The sequence below is a fragment of the Dryobates pubescens genome, chromosome 10 (genome assembly GCF_014839835.1).
Source record: "Dryobates pubescens isolate bDryPub1 chromosome 10, bDryPub1.pri, whole genome shotgun sequence".
Lineage (NCBI taxonomy): Eukaryota > Metazoa > Chordata > Aves > Piciformes > Picidae > Dryobates > Dryobates pubescens.
The window spans coordinates 25,709,984-25,732,270 of NC_071621.1; the positions used below are offsets into that span (position 1 = coordinate 25,709,984).

At 42.4% G+C, this 22,287-nt stretch overlaps 1 protein-coding gene across 1 annotated transcript in view; it reads left to right on the forward strand.

Annotated features, from left to right (window-relative positions):
* LATS2 (large tumor suppressor kinase 2) overlaps nt 1-22,287 on the forward strand; it is a 52,202-nt gene that overhangs the window by 23,065 nt on the left and 6,850 nt on the right. Inside the window, exons 3-4 of the mRNA XM_009903983.2 lie at nt 15,607-15,739; nt 19,502-21,039. Of these exons, the coding sequence (XP_009902285.1) occupies nt 15,607-15,739; nt 19,502-21,039 (1,671 nt within the window). The remainder of the gene's footprint in view (nt 1-15,606; nt 15,740-19,501; nt 21,040-22,287) is intronic.

Genomic DNA, 22,287 nt, shown 5'->3' on the forward strand with positions numbered 1-22,287 from the left:
TTCCATTCACATAGGAAGTTTGTAGGTTGATATGAGGAGACTTCTGGGCTGGGGCTCCAAGAGGTCCTGTCTTCCTACTCATTCCTCTCTGGTTCATTCCCACAAGCTGTGCCAGCACAGTGTTTGCGGAGCTGAGCAGAGACCAATCAGGGAGTTAATCCAGGTTAAAAATAACTTTTTGGGGAAGGTGGGAGTGACACAGGAACAATTTGGGGGTATCACAAGGGGGCACAGAAAAGAAAAGAGAAGTTGAGAGCGTAGCAGCTGCCTTGGCTGTCAACCACCATCAGAGGAAATGCTGAGAGAAAGCTCAGCCTGCGCTCGCGTGTTCTTCTGCTTCCAGCTGTGCTTCAGAGACAGCCATCTGCTCAGTGAGGTCTCTTCTTACTCTTCCCCTCACCCAGGTCTTACTGCCCGAGCCGAGCTGCTGCTGGAGTTAACCCCACCTCAGTTGGGTAAAAATGAGCTGAGTTAGCTTCCACAGCTAATTCATAGGTTTATACTAACCCAGTTGTCTCCGTCAGTGAGTGAACTGCAGTGTGGTCAAGCAAGAGGGAAACAGGTCATATCTCTGGCACAGGGAACAGTGAGAGGCAGTCAGGGACATGCAGTAGTTTTCTGCTGGCACACTTGCAGGTGAATGATATGTAATTACTGTTAAGTTATGAATGCTGAAACTAGTGTTAAGTAATTTTTCATGTTGCAGCTGGTCTCATTGATGGATAATGGTAGGCTTGCGTGAAGATACTAACATTAAGGGGATGGCATTAAAGAGGATCTTGAAAGAGGATTTATTTTCTTACAACCTAAAATACCTATCACAGCCTTTGCACATAAATGGAGAGGAGCAAGAAAGATATTTCTTCAGTACTGTGTGTCTTGACTGTTAAAGTGTGCTGCTTGGCTGGCAGCCAACAGAAATAACATCAGGGTGAACTGAGTAAAGATGCTGTTAAGGAAATTCCAGATAAAACAAGGCCAATTTAAGGGAGATATTATGGAAACCTAGAAAGGAATGTTACTGTATTTTCAAAATATACTTTTGAAAATAATTACACAATAAAAAGCAAAGCCAGATAGATGACTGTATTCTTTAGTTGTTCTGTTCAATATTATCTAATATTTCTCCTCCTGTTCTTTTATGTTGAACTGGACATGGATGACTGCTCTTACAAGGTTCTTCTAGGACATAGATCAAAGTATGTGTTATCAACTGATTTTTTTTTTATTGGTTTTGTTGTTTGTTTTTAATAATTCTCTTTACACTTTTGTGTTCTTACTGAACACAGAAAAAGAAAGGCCATCTGACGCATTACCATAAAGCAGCAGCAGTCTTTCATTTTCTTCCCACTTCTGGCTAGTTTTGGGCACCCCAGTGGGCATTTCTCCCTCCCCTTTGTAGCTCCCAAGCTGAGGAAGATGCAGCTGCTCTCTCGGGGGAATTGTTTACCTCTCTGTGGAATCTTGTCCCGGTCAGCTATGTGCTAAGAATGTGAATAATTTTGCTGCGGCTGCTTTACATGTAAAAAGCCTGACCTTAAGATATTTTATCCAGCTGGGGTTTTCTTTCTCTTTTTCTGGTTTGTTTTTTTTTTTTTTTGCCTCTAGCACTGGTAGATTTGAGAGTTTTATCTTGCAACTGCAGAATGCTGCAGTGACTAGCAGTAGTATCAAGCATTCGGTACAAAGGGGTACTTTTGTAGTATTAAAAATCATTAAGTGGCAGTGGGTGGTGTTTAGGAATTCTTATTTTTGAACCTGTAGTTATACATGTGTATTTGATAGAGTTAATGGAACTAAGCTCTGCATGGAGACCTCTGGAAAATGTCTAATGAGATCCCTAGTGCTGCAGAGTTTGAGTGTATTGTGTTACAAGGTTGAACATATTGATTAAAAATGTTAAAAGGTAAATGCCTTTTTATTATAGTTTTGAATGATAATTTAAAGTATATATACAGCATCGTAGCTAATACATAACATTAAAAAATGCCAACTGTTAAAGTAATACTGTACCTAAATGTTCTGCATCTTCCTGCTTTTTGAGCAATAAATATGCCAAGTTGTCTTGCTCAGCACACTTGCATTCTGCTTGTGTATGTGTCTGTACTGAAAAATACTAGGAATCTCAAGATAAAACCCAGATGTTCCTCCAGTCACGTGAGACATGTTATGTTGGACTGTGAGCTGAGAGAGAAGTAGCCTTCATTTGTCTCACAGAGGAGCTGTATTTTGCAGATTTTTTTTTTCTTTTTGACTCTGCATTTCTGCTTGATGTCAGTTGGGGTCCCATTGTGGTATAAATACTCAAGGGAGAGAACAGTTGAGTGGTAATGCATTCCAACCAGATATCATGGAGGTTTTATAGTTCTATTCAAGTACGTGCCAAAGGAAAATTAAGGGGAACACAGCTCTCCTGAACTTCTGAAGGCCATGTTAGGAATATGCTTGAACCTTGTTTGGAAATTATATTAGTGTTTGACCCTGAAAATGCACGGGCAACTTAATTGTACTGTCTTTATTTGAATTTTTCTTGCCTTGAAGAAGAGGCTTTAAAGCAACACTTGAAAGTTCTAGTGCTTTAAAACTAAAAAAAAAACCCAAACCAAACCAAACCCCCTAAGGGAAAACAAAACGAAACAAAACCAACCCACAAGCACAGGAGTATCACTCCTAAAATGTTAACATCTTAGGAAATGTAAGAAAAGTTGTAATACCCTAAGAAGGCAGTGCTCTGTAAAAATGACAGAGGCACACGTAACAGAAATAGATGCAAACTTCTGTTTGTAGAGTTGGATGTGGAGAAATGCACTAAACAGTACTAAAGCATTGCAAATTTGCAGCACCCTGCAACTTTCTAGGGAATGGCTGATTTTGGCAGCACAAAAAGCTCTTCTAGTCCTTGACACAATTCTTTGCTTTGGGGCTTTATTCCTGGACAACAAAATTCATAACTCTTCTTGATGAATCTGAATACAGTTTACAAGTCCCTTGTATCCAGTCTGGCTAAGAAATCATTTGCAAGCTCTGTGCATATGCGTTAAAAAAACCTTCTGTTATACATAACTCAATATATGTGCATCTTTATAGTAGATGGAAGAGCAATGGGATACCCTCATCGTAGTGTCCTCAGCCACTGGGAAAACATGCTTTGATACACAAATAGTGTTATTGTAAATGTAATGCCAGCCAAGTGCATTTTTGGCTAACCCATGTGCAATAAAATTAGCAAACACATCACTTGTTGCTAATGAAGAGGAATAAGCTCATCGTGAAACCTTCACTGAGCTGCTATTCTATCCAGCTTGATTTACTTGCTCTGATAGAGTAAGAAGCTGCTGTCTCAAAAAAGGATGTGGTCAGACAGTTCAGTATGTGAAAAGTGGGTCTGGGGGCCAGCAGGGATGGTGTGCTACTCTTGCAGAAAATGTGCCGTGATTACTAATAAGTGTAAAACTAAGACTACAAAACATCCCACCTGGGCAAAATAACCTGAAAGAACCTGATTCCAAGGGAATAAATAAGAGTTTAAATAGTGCTTTTAAAATGGCAAGTGGACTTCACACTGAAAGGTGATGCTTTTGCTGGAACTGCCATCTTCATATATTTAATAATTTAAGATGCATTCTGTCAGGATCAGGATGGGTTTTAGTTCTGGGTTTTTAAGATTGCACACCTTGAGTGTAGAGGCACTCTCCTGGACCCCCAGAGTGCAGAGTAGCAGATGCCTTTTTTTTTGTGGCTGGATTTCATGTATGAGGATCCTGGTGCACAGTTGGAAAGGCAGCTATAATGGGGTGTCTTTCTTAAAACAGCAATGCTTTTTCCCCCCACACGATTGTGTCCAGTTCTGCCTCAACTCTGAAGATGCTTTCTGTGTTCTAAGTCTGTTGAGAGTTTGCAAGATTTCAGTGGAATCAATAAATTCCAGAAGGCAACTTGCTAGGATTTTTTTTCCCCCTGAGAGCTTGTATTGATTGCATACTGGCTGCTGTAGTGTATATTATTATTGTTAAACTGACCTTTAATACTTATATTGGTATTAATGTCAGCACTGTTGGCAAAACTTGCACGTTTTACTCATTTGTGTCAGACAAGGCTAGGAGTAGAGTAAGGAGAAATTAGTGTGGCTGAAATCTGCCCATTTTGTTGGGTGATACTGATTGCATTGGTGAAATGCACAGCACCTCTCTTGCTCCCCTAATGATTTCAGTGTACCTTATGAAGAAGTAACAGGGAAATGCTTCCTGTTCTTGTCTTTTCAAGCTTAATTCTGAACTGAGTTTCTGGATCCGTTATTGCTTTCTGGATGCAAATCATTCCAATCCAGAGGAAGGTTTCAAGCCAGATGGTGACTGAGTATTTGAAGATTCTTGTCCCATGCATGTCTTCCTCCTATTTATAAAGGTGGTAACACCTGATACTGCCTGCTAATAGCTTTTGGCAAAGCCTGCCACTCAGTGCTGCATCAACTTGACTGCTTTACTCTGAGCGGAAGACAGGGAGATGGGGAGGTATTGTATTCAAGATTTAAGCAACTTGGATCAAATACAGAGGCTTGGTAACAAGCTCTTCCCTGGCTTAGATTCTCTGCTCTGTAGAAAGGATTTGATTTGGAGGACGAGATGGGCAGCGCTTGTTCTTTGAGTTAAAAAGGTAAGCCTCAGAGCTTGCCCAGTGTTAAGGCTTGGTATGGAAAAGGGATGGTGTGTTTGATTAACGTGTCTAGTTATTGAATAATATAAACAGGAATTTGAAAGAGGTTTTCAGTGAACATTACAGAAAGATAATGATTCTTGATATGGGACAACTCATTTGTTTCCTAATTACTGTTTCCTCTTCTTCAGAGTTCAAAAGCTATTGTGGGATGTTATGTTACCTTAGTAATATTAAACATATTGATGAATAGTGCCATGGCGTGCTTTGGCTTGGCTTGTGGGAACACCAGAAACTCTCAAGCCTCCCTATTTAATGCAGAGTACAGGTCATCACAGTGGCTGCCCGTCAGGAGGGACAGGAGAGAACTGGAGCTCAGACTGAACCTGCTAACAAACAATGTCCAGAGAGGGAAAAGTTCGTTGTTCCTATAACCAACATGAGGGGATTTCAGGGAAGTAAAAGAGCACCTTTGGAAAGCTGCTATGTACACACTTGCATGTGCAGGTGCATTCAGACATGCACGACGTAACTAAAGCCCTTCCTTGCTACTCTGTAACATAAACCTGACAATGCAGTGATTAATAAATGCTGTTTATATAGCATGATCTGGCTTCAGTATAAGATTTCTGAACCTGCACATAATAGTGCTCCTGGTTTGAGTTCCCTCTGCTTCCATGCTGAAGAAAGATTAGGAGAGATTTGTACAACTTTCTATCTGTTGATGCAGCCACTGTGGGTCATCTGGTTAGGCTGAGTTCTAAATAGTTTAAATAGCTCTCCAGTGAACAGGCTTAAAAAATAATGAGGAACAATTATGGCTGTATATGCAACTGTTTGTGCTGCTTTAAATAAGAAATGCTTTTTGGAATAGAATTCTTTCCTGGTGTTTGTGTAGGGCACAGCACGCTGCAGAAGGCTTCAGGTGGCTTCATGTTAGAAAGGATTTGTGCAGCTAGTGTACAAGCCCTGCACAAGCGAGCAGTGAAGATGTACAAATACACATTTCCCCCCCTCTCCTTTATTTCGCCATTAATGCAAACCAAGCCCTTGAATTTTGGTATATAAATAGTCCTGGACTACTGAATGTGTTAAAAACTGAATGCTGTGTACTCACTCCTTACACCTCTGTTCTGAAGTGAGATCTGGAGCAAAGCATGTGTTTTCCAGATTGGGGTCTTTCTGTACTCGGGGAGATACTACTGCTGCCTGCTAGTGTTGGCCAAGTTTGATTGCTAACTTAGGAGCCTGTGCTCCTTCAAAAATTGAGGGAAAGAGTGGGTGCATTCAGAAGGAGGTGTTAGAGCCTCTGGGTTAAGCAGCATGATGTATCTTGGGTGCCAACAGTGTCACTCTCTCCACCAAATACCTGTGGAAACTAGGCTTCTACCACCAGCTTTTCAGCCACAGATGTGCTTTTTCTAAGGCCAGATGAGTTGGACCCAACAGGCTCATTGTCACTGTTCTTCAGGTCTATCCATTAAGCTTCTTTTGTGATGGGGCTCTCTGCTCCTCTTCCTGTTATGCCTGTGTCCCGATTGGGACAGAGCTGCTCAGTTTTGTTCTTGCTTCCCAGTCTGCTTGGAGAGAAAAGAAAAAGGGCAGGGGGGGAGGGCATGCAGGATGGCTTTTGATTATTTTCACTCTTTTTCCATTATTGTTGTTAATGCTGTGGTCTCTCTTTCCTTGCCTGTTTGCAACTGCTCCAGTTGAGCTTCATGCAGAACACAGGTTTGTTGCCTAGGGCAGGACCTCTTCCAGCAGGCCTTCCTCTTTCCAACTCCTTTCCATAAAGCCTGATGTGCTTCCGGAAATGCTATAATAGATGTACATATATATAATGCAATTACTTGTCCTGGCTGGCTGGAGATCCAGTTAAGAGCCTTATTTCTTCATGAAAGAAAGTGTCACATCTTTTTCAATACATTGCTTTTGAATGGCCCACAGTCTTTCTTGAAATTGGGTTAATTTCAACAAAATCACATGCACAGACATGCACACATACATCTCTATTTCTGTACCTACACATGTGGACTCTGGGACATCAACAGGAGTTGTCTGGTTAAATGTTTCAGTTGGATCTGAAAATTGACATTGCATGCATGTTTTTTCTTTCAAACAGATTGCATCTCTCGAATAGTTCATCAGAGCTTTTTGAAGTGTTTACGTACATGCTCTTTGTCTGAAGATGCCTTGTTATAAATACTCCCTCGTTTTGCAAGCATTTGTTTGGAAATATGTTGAGCAGCCATGCTTGGTTTATTTCCAAATGTCTTAACTTTGGGTCCTTGGATTGGCTTATAGCCTGAAGCCTGTATCTCTCCTTTCCATGCAAAGAGCCATATTTGAACAACTCGTGGAGCACAAGGGCTGTAATGCACCATGGCGGAATGGCATGCGTCCTCTGCGAGATGCCCGTGGCCAAACACAGGGTATCTTTCAGAGAGCTGCAGTGGGGGAACATTAACAAGAGCAGAAAAACCCAAACAAAGCCCCCCAAAATAAGTTACATACTGCTTCTTGGTAAAAATTGCATAGTGCTCAAAAGTATTCTGAGGTAACTGATGCCTTTTGAGGCACCTATGAAGGAGCTATGTCATGTTTCCAGTTATGGTTCTTAGCTCTTGGTTGGTTTTTTTCTGTCTTGCCCTTTCCAAGCTGGTGAAGGTGTTATGGTGGTTGTTCTTTATAAATACTCTGCTCCTAAGCCTATGGAGTAGTTTTTCTTCTTTTGGAAGAACTTCAGTAGCTTTGATTAGTCATGAATCTAAGGAAAACCAGTAGAGAAGCATCATGATGGCCCATTTATTTTGATTTTTTGGTGATACTTACAAAGAACTTTGTATTAGTTCTAGGGGTAGTAAAATACAAAACCTAACATGATGAATTCCAAATGTTGGCTTCATCTTCCTGTGTCATTTGTTTGCTTTTTAATCATCCAGAGCTGGTTTTAATCTGAAAAGATACCATAAATATTTTGAACAGCTATCATCTTGATCATCAAAATATACCTCTCAGCCTCTAGCTACTATTATTTTATTTTGCCTCATTTCTTCTGTAAGCTATAGGAAATGCACCATGTCCTGTGGCTTAGAGGGTTATGGCTACCTTCTTTCAGGACTGATTTGTGGTGTTAGCAGTACAAGAGTTTCTATCCTGGGACCAAGGAGAATTTACATTTTATCCTGCCAAATATCTTTTTGCCTACTACTCCAAGTTGAATATCTTGGACTGGACTTGGTTATCTTACTTCAATAATAAGCTGTCATACTGCCATAAACACAACAGCAGGACCCCATTGTACTGGATGCTGCACAAACACAGAACAGTAAATACACCTGCCTTCTGCAGGGGACTAAAAGAGTTTGGAGGCAAGCAGAATAAGCAGTGGCATAGCAGGAAATGTCATGTGGGTTTTGTTTGTATGTGTTATTCTTCTGATAGGACATTTACCAGAACATTGTGTCATTTCCAAAAACCTCCCTCTACCTTTTGGGCATACTCCCTTTGTTAGTTCTTCAAATATCCCTTGAAAATGTTGCATAAAAGCCTTCTGGTTAAAGTTGCTCCTTACCTGTAATTCCCAATTCCTAATTTACACTCAGTTGTTTATTGGTGATTTAACTTAGTGAGTCTCTCATTTCATCACCTCTCCGGATTCTCTTTCTGTGTGCCCCAACTTTATGTGCTACAGGGTGTCTCTTCTGCATACTTTTTCCATTAGCAGAATCACAGAAGCATGTCATCTGGAAAAGACCTTTATGATCATTGAGTCCAATCGTTACCTAACTCTACGAAGTCTACCACGTCCCATAGTACCACATCTCTGCATCTTCTAAACACCTCCAGTGATGGGGATTCAGCCATCTCCCTGGAGGAGCCTAATCCAGTGTCTGATAACCCTTACAGTGAAGAAATTTTTCCTAATATCCAATCCAAACCTTCACTGGTGCAATTTGAGGCCATTTCCTTTTGTCCTGTCACTTGTTACTAAGGGAGAAGAGACTGACACCTACCTTGCTACAATCTCCTTTCAGGTAGTTGTAGAGATCAGTAAGGTCTCCCTTCAGCTTCCTTTTTCTACAGACTAAACCATCCCATTTCCCTCAGCTGCTTCTCCTCAGGCTTGTTCTCTAGGCCCTTCACCAACTTTGCCATTCTCTGGACATGCATCGGCACCTCAATGTCCTTCTTGTAGTGAGGAGCACAAAACTGACACAATATTCAAGGTGTGGCCTCACCAGCACTGAGTACAAAGGATACAATCTCTCCCTTGGTCCTGCTTGTCGTGCTGTTCCCAATACAGGCCGGGATGCTTCTTGGCCACCTGGGCACACTGCTGGCTTGTATTCCATCAACACCCCCAGGTCTTCCCCGGGTAGCTTTCCATCCACTCTTCCTCAAACCTGTATAGTTGCATGGGACTGTTTGACCCAAGTGCAGGACCTGTCACTGGGGCTTGTTGAATCTTACACAACTGTCCACAGCCCATGGATCCAGTCTGTCCACATCCCTTGAGAGCCCTCCTACTCTCAAGCAGATCAACGCTCCCTCCCAGCTTAGTGTCATCTCTAAACTTACTGAGGATGCATTCAATCCCCTTGTCCAGATCATTGATAAAGATACTAAAAACATAAGTCTGGTATTAAAATTTTAAAAGAAAACAAAATAAAAACAAAAACAAACACCACCAAAGAAAGGGAAAAAAAAAAAAAAGAGGAAGCACCTTGACAATGTACAGTGTGAATGGAGAGTCAGTGCAAAGCTGGGCTGGAGCGACTGACCAAAACAATGACCTCCAGGGCTGGAGTGCTACCGGAACTGAAAAGAAATTCAGGAGCATAAAGGGTAGAAATGCTGTAAGCAAGGGCTAAAAGCCAGAATTAAAGCTCCAAAGTCAAACTTCCTCTGCTGAAATCAACAAAGGAAAGGGATGACTTTACCACAACGGTAACTCTTCCACTAGTGTTTGCATGTCATCAAGATGGTGTGTACAGTTCATATCAAAGCCATGTCCCAGTCTGATCTTTCTCAATACAGAGATGGATTACTATAGCCATAAAGAGAATTAAGAGCCTATTTCACAAGGGGTGAAAAAGAATGTGTTTTGTTTAGCCCAGAAGGCCAAGCTGAAAGCATCCCTTAGCAGAGCTGTGCTAAAGTTAAAAGGAATCAAAACTAAAGGTTGAGGGAATAAAATGCCCTTGTGTAGTTTGGGATGAAAGTAAGAGGGAGTTTTATCACTGCCAGAGCAGTATAACTTTGGAGGAGCTTCATAACAGGAGCAGTGGGGGCAGAAAACTTTTAACTAGCCTTGGGGTAGATCTCCATTCTGAGTGGGTTATGTGGTTTATGAATGGACTAAGTGGTCCTGCAGAAAACAAATGGTCACTCATTAGGTTTCCTGCTTCTTTGATACACCAAAACAGATGAGCACTAATGATTCTCAGGATAGTTTCTTAATTATGTGGCTAGAACATTTTAATCAGGCTTATAGTTAGGCATGGGAAGTTGTGGGCAAAATTTAGCCCCTGGTGTCAGTAACCTGAAAACAGGCAAAGGAGGAGCACAGAATTGCATGAAGCATCCAATTAGAAAATAGGCAGAGAGAGAGAATATTACAAAATAACTGTTTCTGTTCCTGGGGGCTGCAGCAGTCCTGACGGAGCGTATTGGATATATACCTTCCGGAATGTCTTAGGCTTTGCATGTCTAAAATAATGAATGAAAATTCCTGCAATGGTGGGCTATCATAGAAAGGTTTGTAATCAATTCTGGATCATCTCTTCCGGCATGAACTTTGGTTTTTTTTCCCTTCCGCAGGGGACTTATATCTGTTTCCTGCATCTGTCGCCCATCCTTGTTTGTGAATGGAAAGCAAGCAATTAATTTTTGTTGTTGTTAGCAATTAATTGCTCTTGCCAAATCTTGGAGGACCTATTGTGTCCTTCAGACACAATGTTCTTGGGAAAAAGTCTTACTTATTGTAACCTCTTGTGCAATCTTCACTTGGATGATAAATGCATCTTGGCAACAAGGAGCTTTCTGAATGAAAAATGTTGCTGGACAACCCTGTAGTACAGCAAGAACGCAAGCCTCTGCCAACGCTGGTGGAGTACAGCCAGGCGAGAGGGTAACGTGGGGAAAGCCTTTCACATTGCCTGCAGAGCGAGATGAAGTCTGTATGTGCACACATCCAAATATCTGTTTACCATCAAACAAGGATTTTCCCTGTTGAGCATCTGAGCACAAAGGTGTCCTTCCTTCTAGCAAAAGCTTGAAATCTCATGGAAAGCTGCCTTTTATCAGTGCAAGGCTGGGGAAATAATGTAGAGCGTGTTGACCATGCAGCTGTCTGGTTCAGGTAGCCCACTGTAGGAACCAACTGGGAAACAGCCCCCTCCCCATTTTTCACTGAGAACCCAGACATTTGGGATCCTGCAGAGCTGCCTCAAACTGCTTTATGGTTCATGGCCTGACTTTGGTTTTCCATTAGATCTGTTCAGAACTACAGCTGACCATTAAAACCTCATTTTAATATTGCAGCTGTAACATTAATTGCTAAATTATTAGAGTTAATTGTAACAGCATGTTTTCCCCTTGCAGCCTTTCACCTTTACTTTTTCTGGTTTGTCTTTTTTTTGCACCAACCACTAGTGATGTCTCAAAGCAAAAAAGGTGCATAAAAGCTCTGCAAAAAGAGATGTTTGAATCCTCTGCAGGGAATACACAGAATGCAAAGAATGAGTTGGGGCCAGGACCGCTCTGTTCCCTTGTGATTTCTGTGCGTGCTGCCAGCAGCTTGTGTTTCTCCCTGCGGCCTGACAGCTGGCTGTGGGGTTAGCAGAGCGCAGCCAGTGGCCAGGTTTCTCAAACCATACTGCAGCTGACAGGCTTTGGCCTGGTGAAAAGGAAACGGTCTGAAGCGGAGGGCCTGGTGCAGTGTACCTTGCAGTTAATGGAGAAATCTTTGTTGACCTCAATGGGAGCTGGATTTGATCCTGTGCCTATTTGAATGCTTTGGTGTTGGATACTGCTCTGAGCAGATTTTCTTTTTTCCAGGTCTCGTTTCTGGTCTTTTTTCCTATCTCTTTCTCAAACGTACTTATGTTAGAGTGGTGTAAAATCACTACAGCTCTAGCTGTGTAGCTGCATGCTTTTATCCTTGCCCAGTGTCTGTCCTCTTGTTTCCTCAGCCTGTCTACTGTCTACATTATCAGTCTGAAAGATGTCAGCTTTGATTTCTCTTCTCCTTAAGACATTTGCTGCTTCTCACAAACACCCTCCATCTCACTTAAGCTTCTGCTCTCCAACAAGGGTAATTGCTGTCAGTGCTTAATCCACCTCATACCCTTCTTCCCATCCTTCAAAACAGTCCTTATTTCAGTTTTCTGCAAATGCAGCCCAGCCTCTGGCCCCTGCTGCCAGCAGGGAGCCAGCTTCCCCTTCATCAGGCTTCTGGAGGCCTGCCCTTCTCACTGCCTCATCCCAGCCATGCTCTCTTGCTCAGCAGATCACTGCATTTCTTATAGAAAGGACAGGGCCATCATGCCCCATTAGTCAGTAGCTGCCTTGAGCACAGAGCACACCCTCTGTGAGCCTCAGCCATACGTCATCTTGTCCCTCATCCCTAATGAAAAGATGCTGGAGCGAGTAGAGCTCTATTCATGCGGCTACCAGAGAGGAGAGGGCTGTAGGCACCAAGGATGGTGATTGGAAGACCAATGCAGAGGAGGCAGAAGCCAGTTCTCTTCCAACCAAAGTGATTCTGTAGCAGTGCTGGAGCTTCTTGTTGACCTCTACTGTCCTGGAGTATTGCATGCTTCCAGAGGGAGTTTGCTTCCTGGGTGGAGAATTGTATGTGATTTGATTCTGAGAAAAGCCCTTTCTTTTTGCATACGAAATGTTTATCTTTTGTTGGTCACTCTCCATGTGCATGGAAGTGATGCAAGGCTTTGCCCACTGGCATGAGAAACTGGGTCTTTATGTGTATCTCAAGTTAGCTGTGAGAGAAATGGCCAGTGGTATGGGAGGGCGTACAGGGAATCACAGGTGTTCTTTTGAACTGCAAAAAACTTGCTTCATTTTTTCCAGCAATAATGTAAATGCTAAGCAAACAGGGTATGTAATGAGCAAACCCTTTGGAGGGTGGGAGCTGACCTGATGAAAGATGAGAGGCAGTAATCTGGAGCACAGGGCTGCTGCAGCACTGGGGGCTTGCAGGGGTGAGATTGTGGGAGACACATCTGTAGGTCCCAAGCTCTTGCTGACCCCCTTAGGTTATTGTACAGACCACTGTGAGATGTACCTGGGGTTTTCCTCTCCTATTATTCCCACTGGAGCTTAAATATGAATCCCCTACAATATCTACTGAACGTAGGATGTGCAGCTTCATCAACAGTGTCACGTCTATTCTGTGTTTCTGACAGGCAAAAAAGGAGAAAGTAGTGCAACAGTACTGAGGTGAGAGGAATGTTTTCAGAGCTGTCACTATGGTGCTGACCTATTTTAGCCCTTTGGAATTGTTTACAGCCAACAAAGCTAAGAACAGGAGAAACACATTTTATGGGTTATTTTATGGGCTATTTTATTAATCATTAAGTACCATTAAATACCAAGTATTTAGTATGAATACCAAGTATTTGTACTCTTGGTACTCCACAGCAGACAAAGCATAAAAGGCCCAAACAACATCCAAGCTAGTCCAAATGTGCATATGGAGCGCATTCGATTGAGGAAACTTTAAGACTTGTGACCTAAGACTAGATCTAGCTGGTGTAAATGGGCAGAGTGTGTTAGCAGCCCTGTGGAACTGGGCTGTAAAGCCCAGAGTCCCTGGGTGATGAGAATGCTGAGCACTAGGATGTGAATTTGTTAATACTTTAGAAATTTAACCAGAAGAAGAAAAAAGAAAGAGGGGAAAAACACATTCTGGGAAATTCTTTCCTTCATACATAATAGTTTTCTGTTGACTTAAAATTGCCCTTAGTAATGTGTTGATGCCAGTGAAATATTTCAGCTATAGGAAATGTGAAACCAACTACTGCCTTTCTATGAATTATGAGTCATAAATTGTATGAAAAATATTCAGACTTGCTATAGCTATTCCCCAAGCAGAACCTCTGAGTAATGGAGAAAATGCTGCCATTTTGAGGGGAGTAGGAGGGGACTGAGCTAAGCAAAGCAAAATGCCAAGTGCCAGCGTGTGGCTCTGTTCTAAATGTGAATTAATGTCATCTGACATGATCCTCCCTTTCTAAGTAAGCAATTAGTGATACTTGCAATAATTGCAGTTCAGCTGAGCAATGTTGCTCTTTGCTGCTGATGGCATGGAGAAAGGACATACATGTTGAGGCTACCTGACTGTTAGCCAGTGCGCAGAACTGACCTGTGGGAGAGCAGTGCATTTGTGCCAACCCAGCCAACACATCTGCAATCAGTAAACCAAGCCAAGAAGTCATAAACTCCATCTGATTCAGCACTCAGTGGGCAGGTTGTGATGACAGATGGCCCATCCCTAAAAATGGCAATAAAGTGGCAAGATGATACGATATCTGACATTTGCAGGCGAGTCTTTGATGCTTATGTTCATTTCATCCAACTTTTGCCCTCTAAGAGCTAGGAGTCCAGTTCAAATCAGTCCTCCAATCTTCTGTCACCAAAGATCAGTTTAGTTCCTGTTATATCTATTTTATGTTTTAATTTTTGATGAGTAAAGTTCAGTTAGTTGAATTCAACACTAAAGCTCTGAATGTCAGTTCCTCCATCGTTTCAGAAAAGGCCATACAGCCTTGTTTGAGGATTCATGAGTTTTGCTTTGCAACTGAAGGCTGGAGTTGTTGTTGAGAGGCATCCTATATACTTGAGCCATAAGTAGAAGTATAAACAATCTGCAGGAGTGTGTGTCTTGCTGGTTGTAGAGCAGGGGATGATAACCATGGTTGTATTAGAGTAGTTTAACTGGAACATTCATGTTTGCCCCAGTTTTAGTTTACAGGTTGTAGGTCTGGCACTCATATCAACTTTTCAGTGATCCATTTGTACCCAATAAAATACAACTAAAAAGACTAACCAGTGACATGCAGTCCACTGTGCCTAGAGTCATTCTCCAAACAGGTAGTGAATGATATCCCAGCTGTAGTGAAAACAGTCTTTCTTCTCCATTGACTTTAGTAAACAGAGATCAACCCCTGCCTTATCGGCTTCTTGTGGCATCTCTGAAAGGGTAAAGCTTTCAAAGTGTTCAGGTATGACTAAGAGACATGCTCTCAAATACCAAAAGCTAAAATTTCCATTCTGTTTCATCTTATGTCAAACCATGCTGCCTCTGACAGACCTGATTCAGAACTTATTTTAAGGACATTTAAGGTACACATTTCCATTTGACACTTCTATAGTTGCCAGAGTTTGGGTAGGTCGTGGCTTTTGCTCTTTTATTCTTTTAATTTCTGATTTGTATAAGGCATGCAAATGTTTGCAAAATATGAGTCCACTTGGCTTCAGACTGCTGTGATCTGGTGTGAATTGTGAATAGGATGTTGGTCTCTTCTCCCAGGCAGCCAGTACCAGGACAAGAGGACACAGTCTCAGGCTGCGCTAGGGGAGGTTCAGGCTAGATGTTAGGAAAAAGTTCTATACAGAAAGAGTGATTGCCCATTGGAATGGGCTGCCTGGGGAGGTGGTGGAGTCACCATCATTGGAGGTTTTCAGGGGAAGACTTGTTGGGGTGCTTGGTGCTGTGGGTTAGTTGTTTGGGTGGTGTTGGATTGGTTGATGGGTTGGACGCGATGATCTTGAAGGTCTCTTCCAACCTGGTTTATTCTATGTATTGAATTCTGTGTATTGAATTATAAAATGTTTCTATAAATGTGAGAATGATCACTGCTTTCTAGCCTGCAGTCCAGTGCTTGGGTTTTGTCTTGATGTGATTCAATTCTTGTTTGTTTTGCACAGGAGATGGCTGTCCGAGCACTGAAGCAGACGGGCAGCAGAAGCATTGAGGCAGCTCTGGAGTATATCAGTAAGATGAGCTACTTGGATCCCAGAAATGAGCAGATCGTGCGTGTAATTAAGCAGACCTCACCAGGTGAGCAGGAGCTTTTTTATTTTATGAAATTGTGGCTTTGGTTGCAATGATCTGCTTTTGAAAGTAGAGTCCTTGCTGGTAAGAAGTAGTGGACTGGCAGTATTGTGAATATGGCCCAGCAAGATGAGGTGGGCCGGAAGCTGAACGCAGCTCACCTACTTTGCAGAAGTTGTCCTTGTGCACAGCGGTGTTTATCCTTCTGTGCAAGTCAGCTCAGCCATCTCAAGTCTACTGTGAGGGAAAAGCTTGTTCATAGGTAATTGCTATGGAGTTGTGAGATAACTCACTTCCTAAGAATTCATCTGTGTTTAAGTACACTGCAGAAGTAGCTTGGGACAAGATAGAAGAAGTTTATTCACTCCTCCCCACGAGTCTGCTTCAACTCTGTTTCATGTAAATTAGCAAATTGGAGGAGTTGAGCCCTGTGTATGCCTCGTCAGCAAACATCAGACCACAGCTGACAAGAGGCATTGCAAGAGTTGTTTCTATTCAGATACTGGCACTTACCAGCACTGCAGAATGTGTTTGATCTGGGATCAGGATATACTCTGGTTTGGCTAGAGTTTCTTGCTTTTATCTTCTTTCAGTTTCAAAAATTGGCTAAGCAGACAAATAACCATCCTCTGACTGGCTGAACCTGCTTAATCACACGGTGCTATCACAGGCTGCAGAGGGGTTAGTGGACAAAGAGTTGAATGGATTGGTGAGCTGTTGCCAGGGGCCTGTTTCATTGGACAAGGAATTTCTCTTGTGTCACTGACAACATTTAGACTTTAAAGGTCTTGTCAATGTTAGGCTTAAGAAATCTGTTCAGTCAATCTGATTACAGTAGTATAGATCTCTAAGTGTGGTCATTAATTGAGTTTACTGAGTGCAAATGATTTTCACATCACAAATTTCTCAGCCACCTTAGCAGCACCTTCCTTCTAGCTCAAATTGAAGAACTTTGTTGGGAAGGATGTTAAATCTGGCATAGTTGATAGAGAGGCATGTCCAGAGATGAGGAAAGCTGAGGAAGAGAAAGCTCATTCAGTTTACACAAGAGAAATCCTTGGACAGGAAGGAGGTCTTCAATAAAGTCCATTCTTTCCTGGGAGACTCTGAGGGTAGCCACATATAAGGAAGACAGAAAGATGAATGGACATCATTTTCCAGGTGGTTACTCTCAGGAATGCTTCAGATGTGGTGGGAAATGGTGATGGTCTTGTGTAAGGAATAGCTCATCTGCCATTTTCTATCCGTCTTCCTGTTTTATTATCAAAAACCCTAAGAAGGCATTTCCCATAGTGTTGCCTTCCAGGATGACCACCTGACAGACAAAGTAGTACTGGCCAGTTTGCCATTTGAAGAGCTCTGTCCTAAAACATGCAGAAATGTACCTGTGGCCTCAACTGGGCCTTAAGGAGAATTTAAAAGAACTGCCACCGAATCACTGAACTGTATTTTGCTTTGGATAGCAAAGATTTAATTCCTTAAAGTGAAAGAAAACATCGAGTCCTGAGGAGCTGAAAGGGCTGAAAATTATTGCTGGGCTAACATTTTAATTACTCAGTTGTCTTTCTTGTTTGGTTGGTTTTGCTTTCTTAACATTCCAATGCATGCATCTGTTTTGAACACTTTGCCATTCAAGCTGAAGATTCACCCTTGCTTTTAGGGTACACAGAACATAAGCTTATCATGCAATTGATGTTTGCCTCCCTGAGGTGCCACAAAGTCATACTGTTTGTTCTACGATAGAGTAGGTCTGCTCTGGTTCATTAGGAAGCATGTAAAGCTGCTGGGGAACTTTTCAGTTGCAGTTTGAGAATTTAATAAAATCTGGGTTTGAATTCTGTATATCAGTGTATGGAAATAGATTTTCAAATATCCTTTTCCTTCTGCTTTAACTTCAGTGGTAACATTATCAAGAATTTCATCATACTGGCAAGACTCAAAACTTAGAAGCTATTACTGTGCAACAGAGAGTTATGTATGTATGAAACCAGATGATCCCATGAGTGTTCTTAAGAACACATTCTGATCTAAAACCCTCACAGGCAAGAGATAGTCATAGCAGTTACAGTGTTGTCTAGGAACATGTGAAGAAAAAATCATTTACAGCTACCATGTTTGGTGTCTTTACACATTCAAATACTCCTTCATCAGACCAGAACAGACTTACCTAGTATACAAATCTAGGAGGTGGACTTCATATCTCTCTTGACATCAGCAAGATTCCTTACAGAGCTGAGGTATGTGTCCCAAAGGGGGACAGTTATTGCTGCTACTTTCCTTTGTGGCTTCTGATAGCAAAGAGTTTGCCCTTGAGGCTCAGCATGAATCATACTGACAGAGATGACAAATGAATATTATGGCTGCCTCCCGCCTCCAGGACAGAGTAACCACTTCTTAGAATGCTTTGGATTGCTGCAGCCTCATCAGTGCATCTCTCTGTGTCCCATCAGATGAGCTACCAGGGCATGCTGTTGGAAGTACAGCCTCGGCATGCACAGCCGTGTGTTCTCAGAGGAAGAAGCACTGACGATTATATATTTCACTTTAAAGCATACTGCATTCCACACTGCATTGTTTATGAAAGTGTCCTTTAGTGTGTGGGCAGCCTCTTCAGTGTGCAGGGAGAGTGCGTAGACCTGTGTTAGTTATGTGCACGTCCCTGTGTGTCTGTGTATAGCAGGGCTGGTGTGTCAAGGCGAGAAGACGACAGCTGTGCTCAGGTGTGCTGCACCTGGCTCATCTGAGACATGCTGTAATGCAAATAACTGGGAAAGCTTGCCATACAGGGTCCAAGCCTGCTAGCTCAATACAACTATTCTTGCAGACCTTGTGAAGTCAAAATGATAAAAGGAAATGGTTTAGGCATCAATGAGCCAAGTTCTGTTATTTGTGAAAGCTAAAGAACCAGAAGAGGAACAAAAAAACAGTGACAGCACAGAGTATCCCTTGTCTTTTTAGCACAGCCAGTGCTTTATTCACCTGCAATTTGTCCTCAGATCAAAGAACTGATGAAAAGTGCTATTAGCACTTGAGTGTAGGAATGCTGCTATCTTGTCTCTGCACATTCTTCAAACTAAGATTAACATGTTGACGCCCTGAAGGGTTTGCCTTCCAAGCAGATGGAAGATGAGTAATATGAGGGGATACTCTGTGTCCAACACATTGGAAAGGATACAGGACAAACTGTAAGCCTTTATTGTGAGAGGAAAACAAGGGGTTTTGAGGAGAATGATGAAATAGAGGGATGTAAACAGATCAGTCCCCAGCATCAGCAGAGAGCTCACTGTAGAGAGGTGGACTATGTGATGACCTAATAGCTTACAGGAATGTCGACTTTAAGTTGTATTCACAGTCCTTCCAGGAGCTTTCTTCTCCTCTTGGTGATGTACTTAACGCCCTGCTCTGTATCTTCCTCTTGTCTGTGAGTAATGCCTGGTAATACTGGTCCAGCTTTAAAAAAGCCAGGCTGTAGTGTAATCTGATGATTTCACAGTTAAGGAATTTGTGCTTCTATTTTCATGATTTGATAGGGCTCCCTGATGATTCTTGGCATGAGCAGTGTTGTGGGCCAGTAGCTCATTATCAGTAGTAATACTTGGCACCTGTAACTTCAAATGTTCTGAGTGCTTAATTTAGATTTTGTGAGGTGTTTTTATAACTCTGTGTGTGTGTGTGTATGTCTGTAGGTATAGATGGATGAGTAACACAAAGCGATTGATTCACCTGAATTGTTTCCTAACTTTCTTCTTCTGTGTTCTTTTTCTAAAGGAAAGGGCATTGTGCCAAATAATGTAACCCGCAGGCCAAGCTTTGAAGGATCAAATGAATCTTTTCCGTCCTACCATCAAATCAGTGGTGCAGCCTATGAAGGGACAGGCTTCGGAGCAGAAGGTGCAAATATGCTTACTGAAGTTCCAAGGCCATACATGGACTATTTAATCTCCACTTCGCAGTCTACAGCTATGAACGCTCCTGTACAGCGACCCTCTGGAGTAGGCACTCACAGCACACCAGCAAGCCATCAGCAGAAAACATACCCTACAAATATTGAGTCTTCTGTGATTAATTATCCAGTGGCTAATCACAGCAATCAAGCCTTGCAGCTACAGGCATCCCATGGCTCCAACAGCCAACATTACAGTAGGCAGCACATGATGGTGCAGGGGGAACCTATGGGTTATGGTGTTCAGCGGAGTCCATCCTTCCAGAACAAGATGCAGCAGGAGGGAGGATACACCAATCTCCCAAATAAAGGGGCAGTTGTTCAGAATAATTCTGGTCATGCATTTCAGCAGGCACCAGCAAGCCTGTATATATCACATTCTCATCACAAACAGACGAGTCCCTCTTCTCATCAAATGCATGCGATATCCAGAGGCCCTGCCTTTGCCAATGATTTTTCAGACAGTCCACCACAAAATCTATTAACTCCATCTAGAAATAGCCTAAACATGGACCTCTATGACATGAATAATACTCAAGTTCAGCAGTGGCAGGCAGCAACGCCGTCACGCCGAGATTCTTTGCAAAATCCAGGAATAGAAACATCTCCACGGCAACACGTATCCTTCCGGCCCGACGCCACGGTGCCGAGCAGAACAAACTCATTTAACAGCCACCAGCAACAGCCACAGGTGACAGTGTCTATAAGACAAGTTCCTCCAGGGAAGCCTGATCCTTCAATTACGTCTCCAAATACAATCACAGCGGTCACATCCGCTCATATTCTCCAGCCAGTGAAGAGCATGCGAGTGATGAGACCTGAGCCTCAGACTGCAGTGGGACCTTCCCATCCTGGTTGGTTACCTGCACAAGCACCAGCTGTGGATGGCTTGGAGATCATTGAGCAGCATGTGCCACCTGTTGGAGCAGCTAATGCCTATCAACTAGACGTGGATTACGGTAACCAGGAACTGAGGTGTCCACCGCCACCGTATCCCAAGCATTTGTTACTTCCCGGTAGCTCTGAGCAGTTTGATATCAACTGCTTGTGCATGGGCGTAGAGCAGACCCTTCGCGTGGTTCCCAATTCAACGTGCAATAAGGCTGAGGAGAACAGCGAGCGAAACGATAAAAGCAGCAAGAACACTAAAGCTGAAAAGGCAAGCAAGGATAAAAAGCAGATTCAGACATCCCCGGTGCCTGTGCGGAGGAATGGCAAAGATGAAGAAAAGCGAGAGTCGCGAATAAAGAGCTACTCACCTTTTGCCTTCAAGTTCTACATGGAACAGCATGTGGAAAACGTCATAAAGACCTACCAGCAGAAAATTAACAGAAGATTGCAACTGGAGCAAGAAATGGCTAAAGTAATTCCCCTTGTTTTGTTACAATAAAAGCTAATGGGGTCGTAATGATTATGACTGGGTTTAATCAGTCAAAAAATGTATAAAGACAGTTTCCACTGGAAGCAGTAGGTATCCAACACTTCCCTATACCAGGCTGTTTTCACCCAGAGAGGTGAATGAAGGTCTGGGAGGCTGTTTGAAAAAATTGAGATGTGAAGTAATATATCTTCATACCTGAAAGGTAAAATGGAAGCAGAACTCTCCTATAGTAGGAAAGTACGAGGGTTGCTGAGTCAAGAACTCATAAGCCATATTTGAGGCTCTGATAATTGTAGCAGTGCTTTGGTAGCTCTTGAAAGCTCTGAAAGGTTTTTCCCTTTGCTCCAGTTCTTCCTCACTGCTCCATGATAGTCACTCATTCACCACAGCCTCTGTTGAACTTGGCAGTATATTCACTGTGCCATATCTTCAGATGAGTTTGTAATACTTGACTGGCAGTTGCCTGTTGAACACATAGAAATAATAATATAATTCAAGGAATCGTATCTTGGCCAGCTTGAACTCAATGTGGGACCCTTGCTGGAACTCGTTCCAGAAGCAGGTCTAAGGGAAGTGCACTTTGAATGAAGGAGCTTCTTTCATGCCTGATTGTAGCTCTCAAACCTAAGATTATTGACTGATAGGGCTGCTTAAAAGAGAGCTGCCAAGTTCTGATGGTGGCTCTGGCAGTTTTGTTTGTAATTTCCCTACATGAGTAGAATATGATGAGTCTGCTTTTGTATTTAAGGGTAAACTCTATGGAAAGCTATTACTAACACATAATGCATAATAATTAACTACTCGGTCTTCCCTAGCACAACTTGCAGAGTCAATTAATTTGATGCTTACATTGGTCCAGAAAGCTCAGCAGTTTGTTTGTTGAGGGTAAAAGTAAACAAATAGCTTCTAAAATTTTGGAAAGGCTGGCATTTTAGTGACAGTTAATAGTTTATCCTCACTGCAAGTACAGATTGTGCTTGGATATTCTGAAATTAAAATAGGGAATAATCTCTAGAGAAGCAGAACAGCAGCTAATTGCATTAGTTGTTCCCTTCTGACTCTTCAATTTTCCTTCACTTCATCACTCAGATAATTCACCTATAAACAGAAACAACTCCTTCCCCTAGCAACATCATCAGTGGCTGGAATGATATGCTCAGGAGATTTTGGCTACCTGCCTATCACATTATTCTAGCATTTACCAAACCCACAACACAGTAATTATTTGAA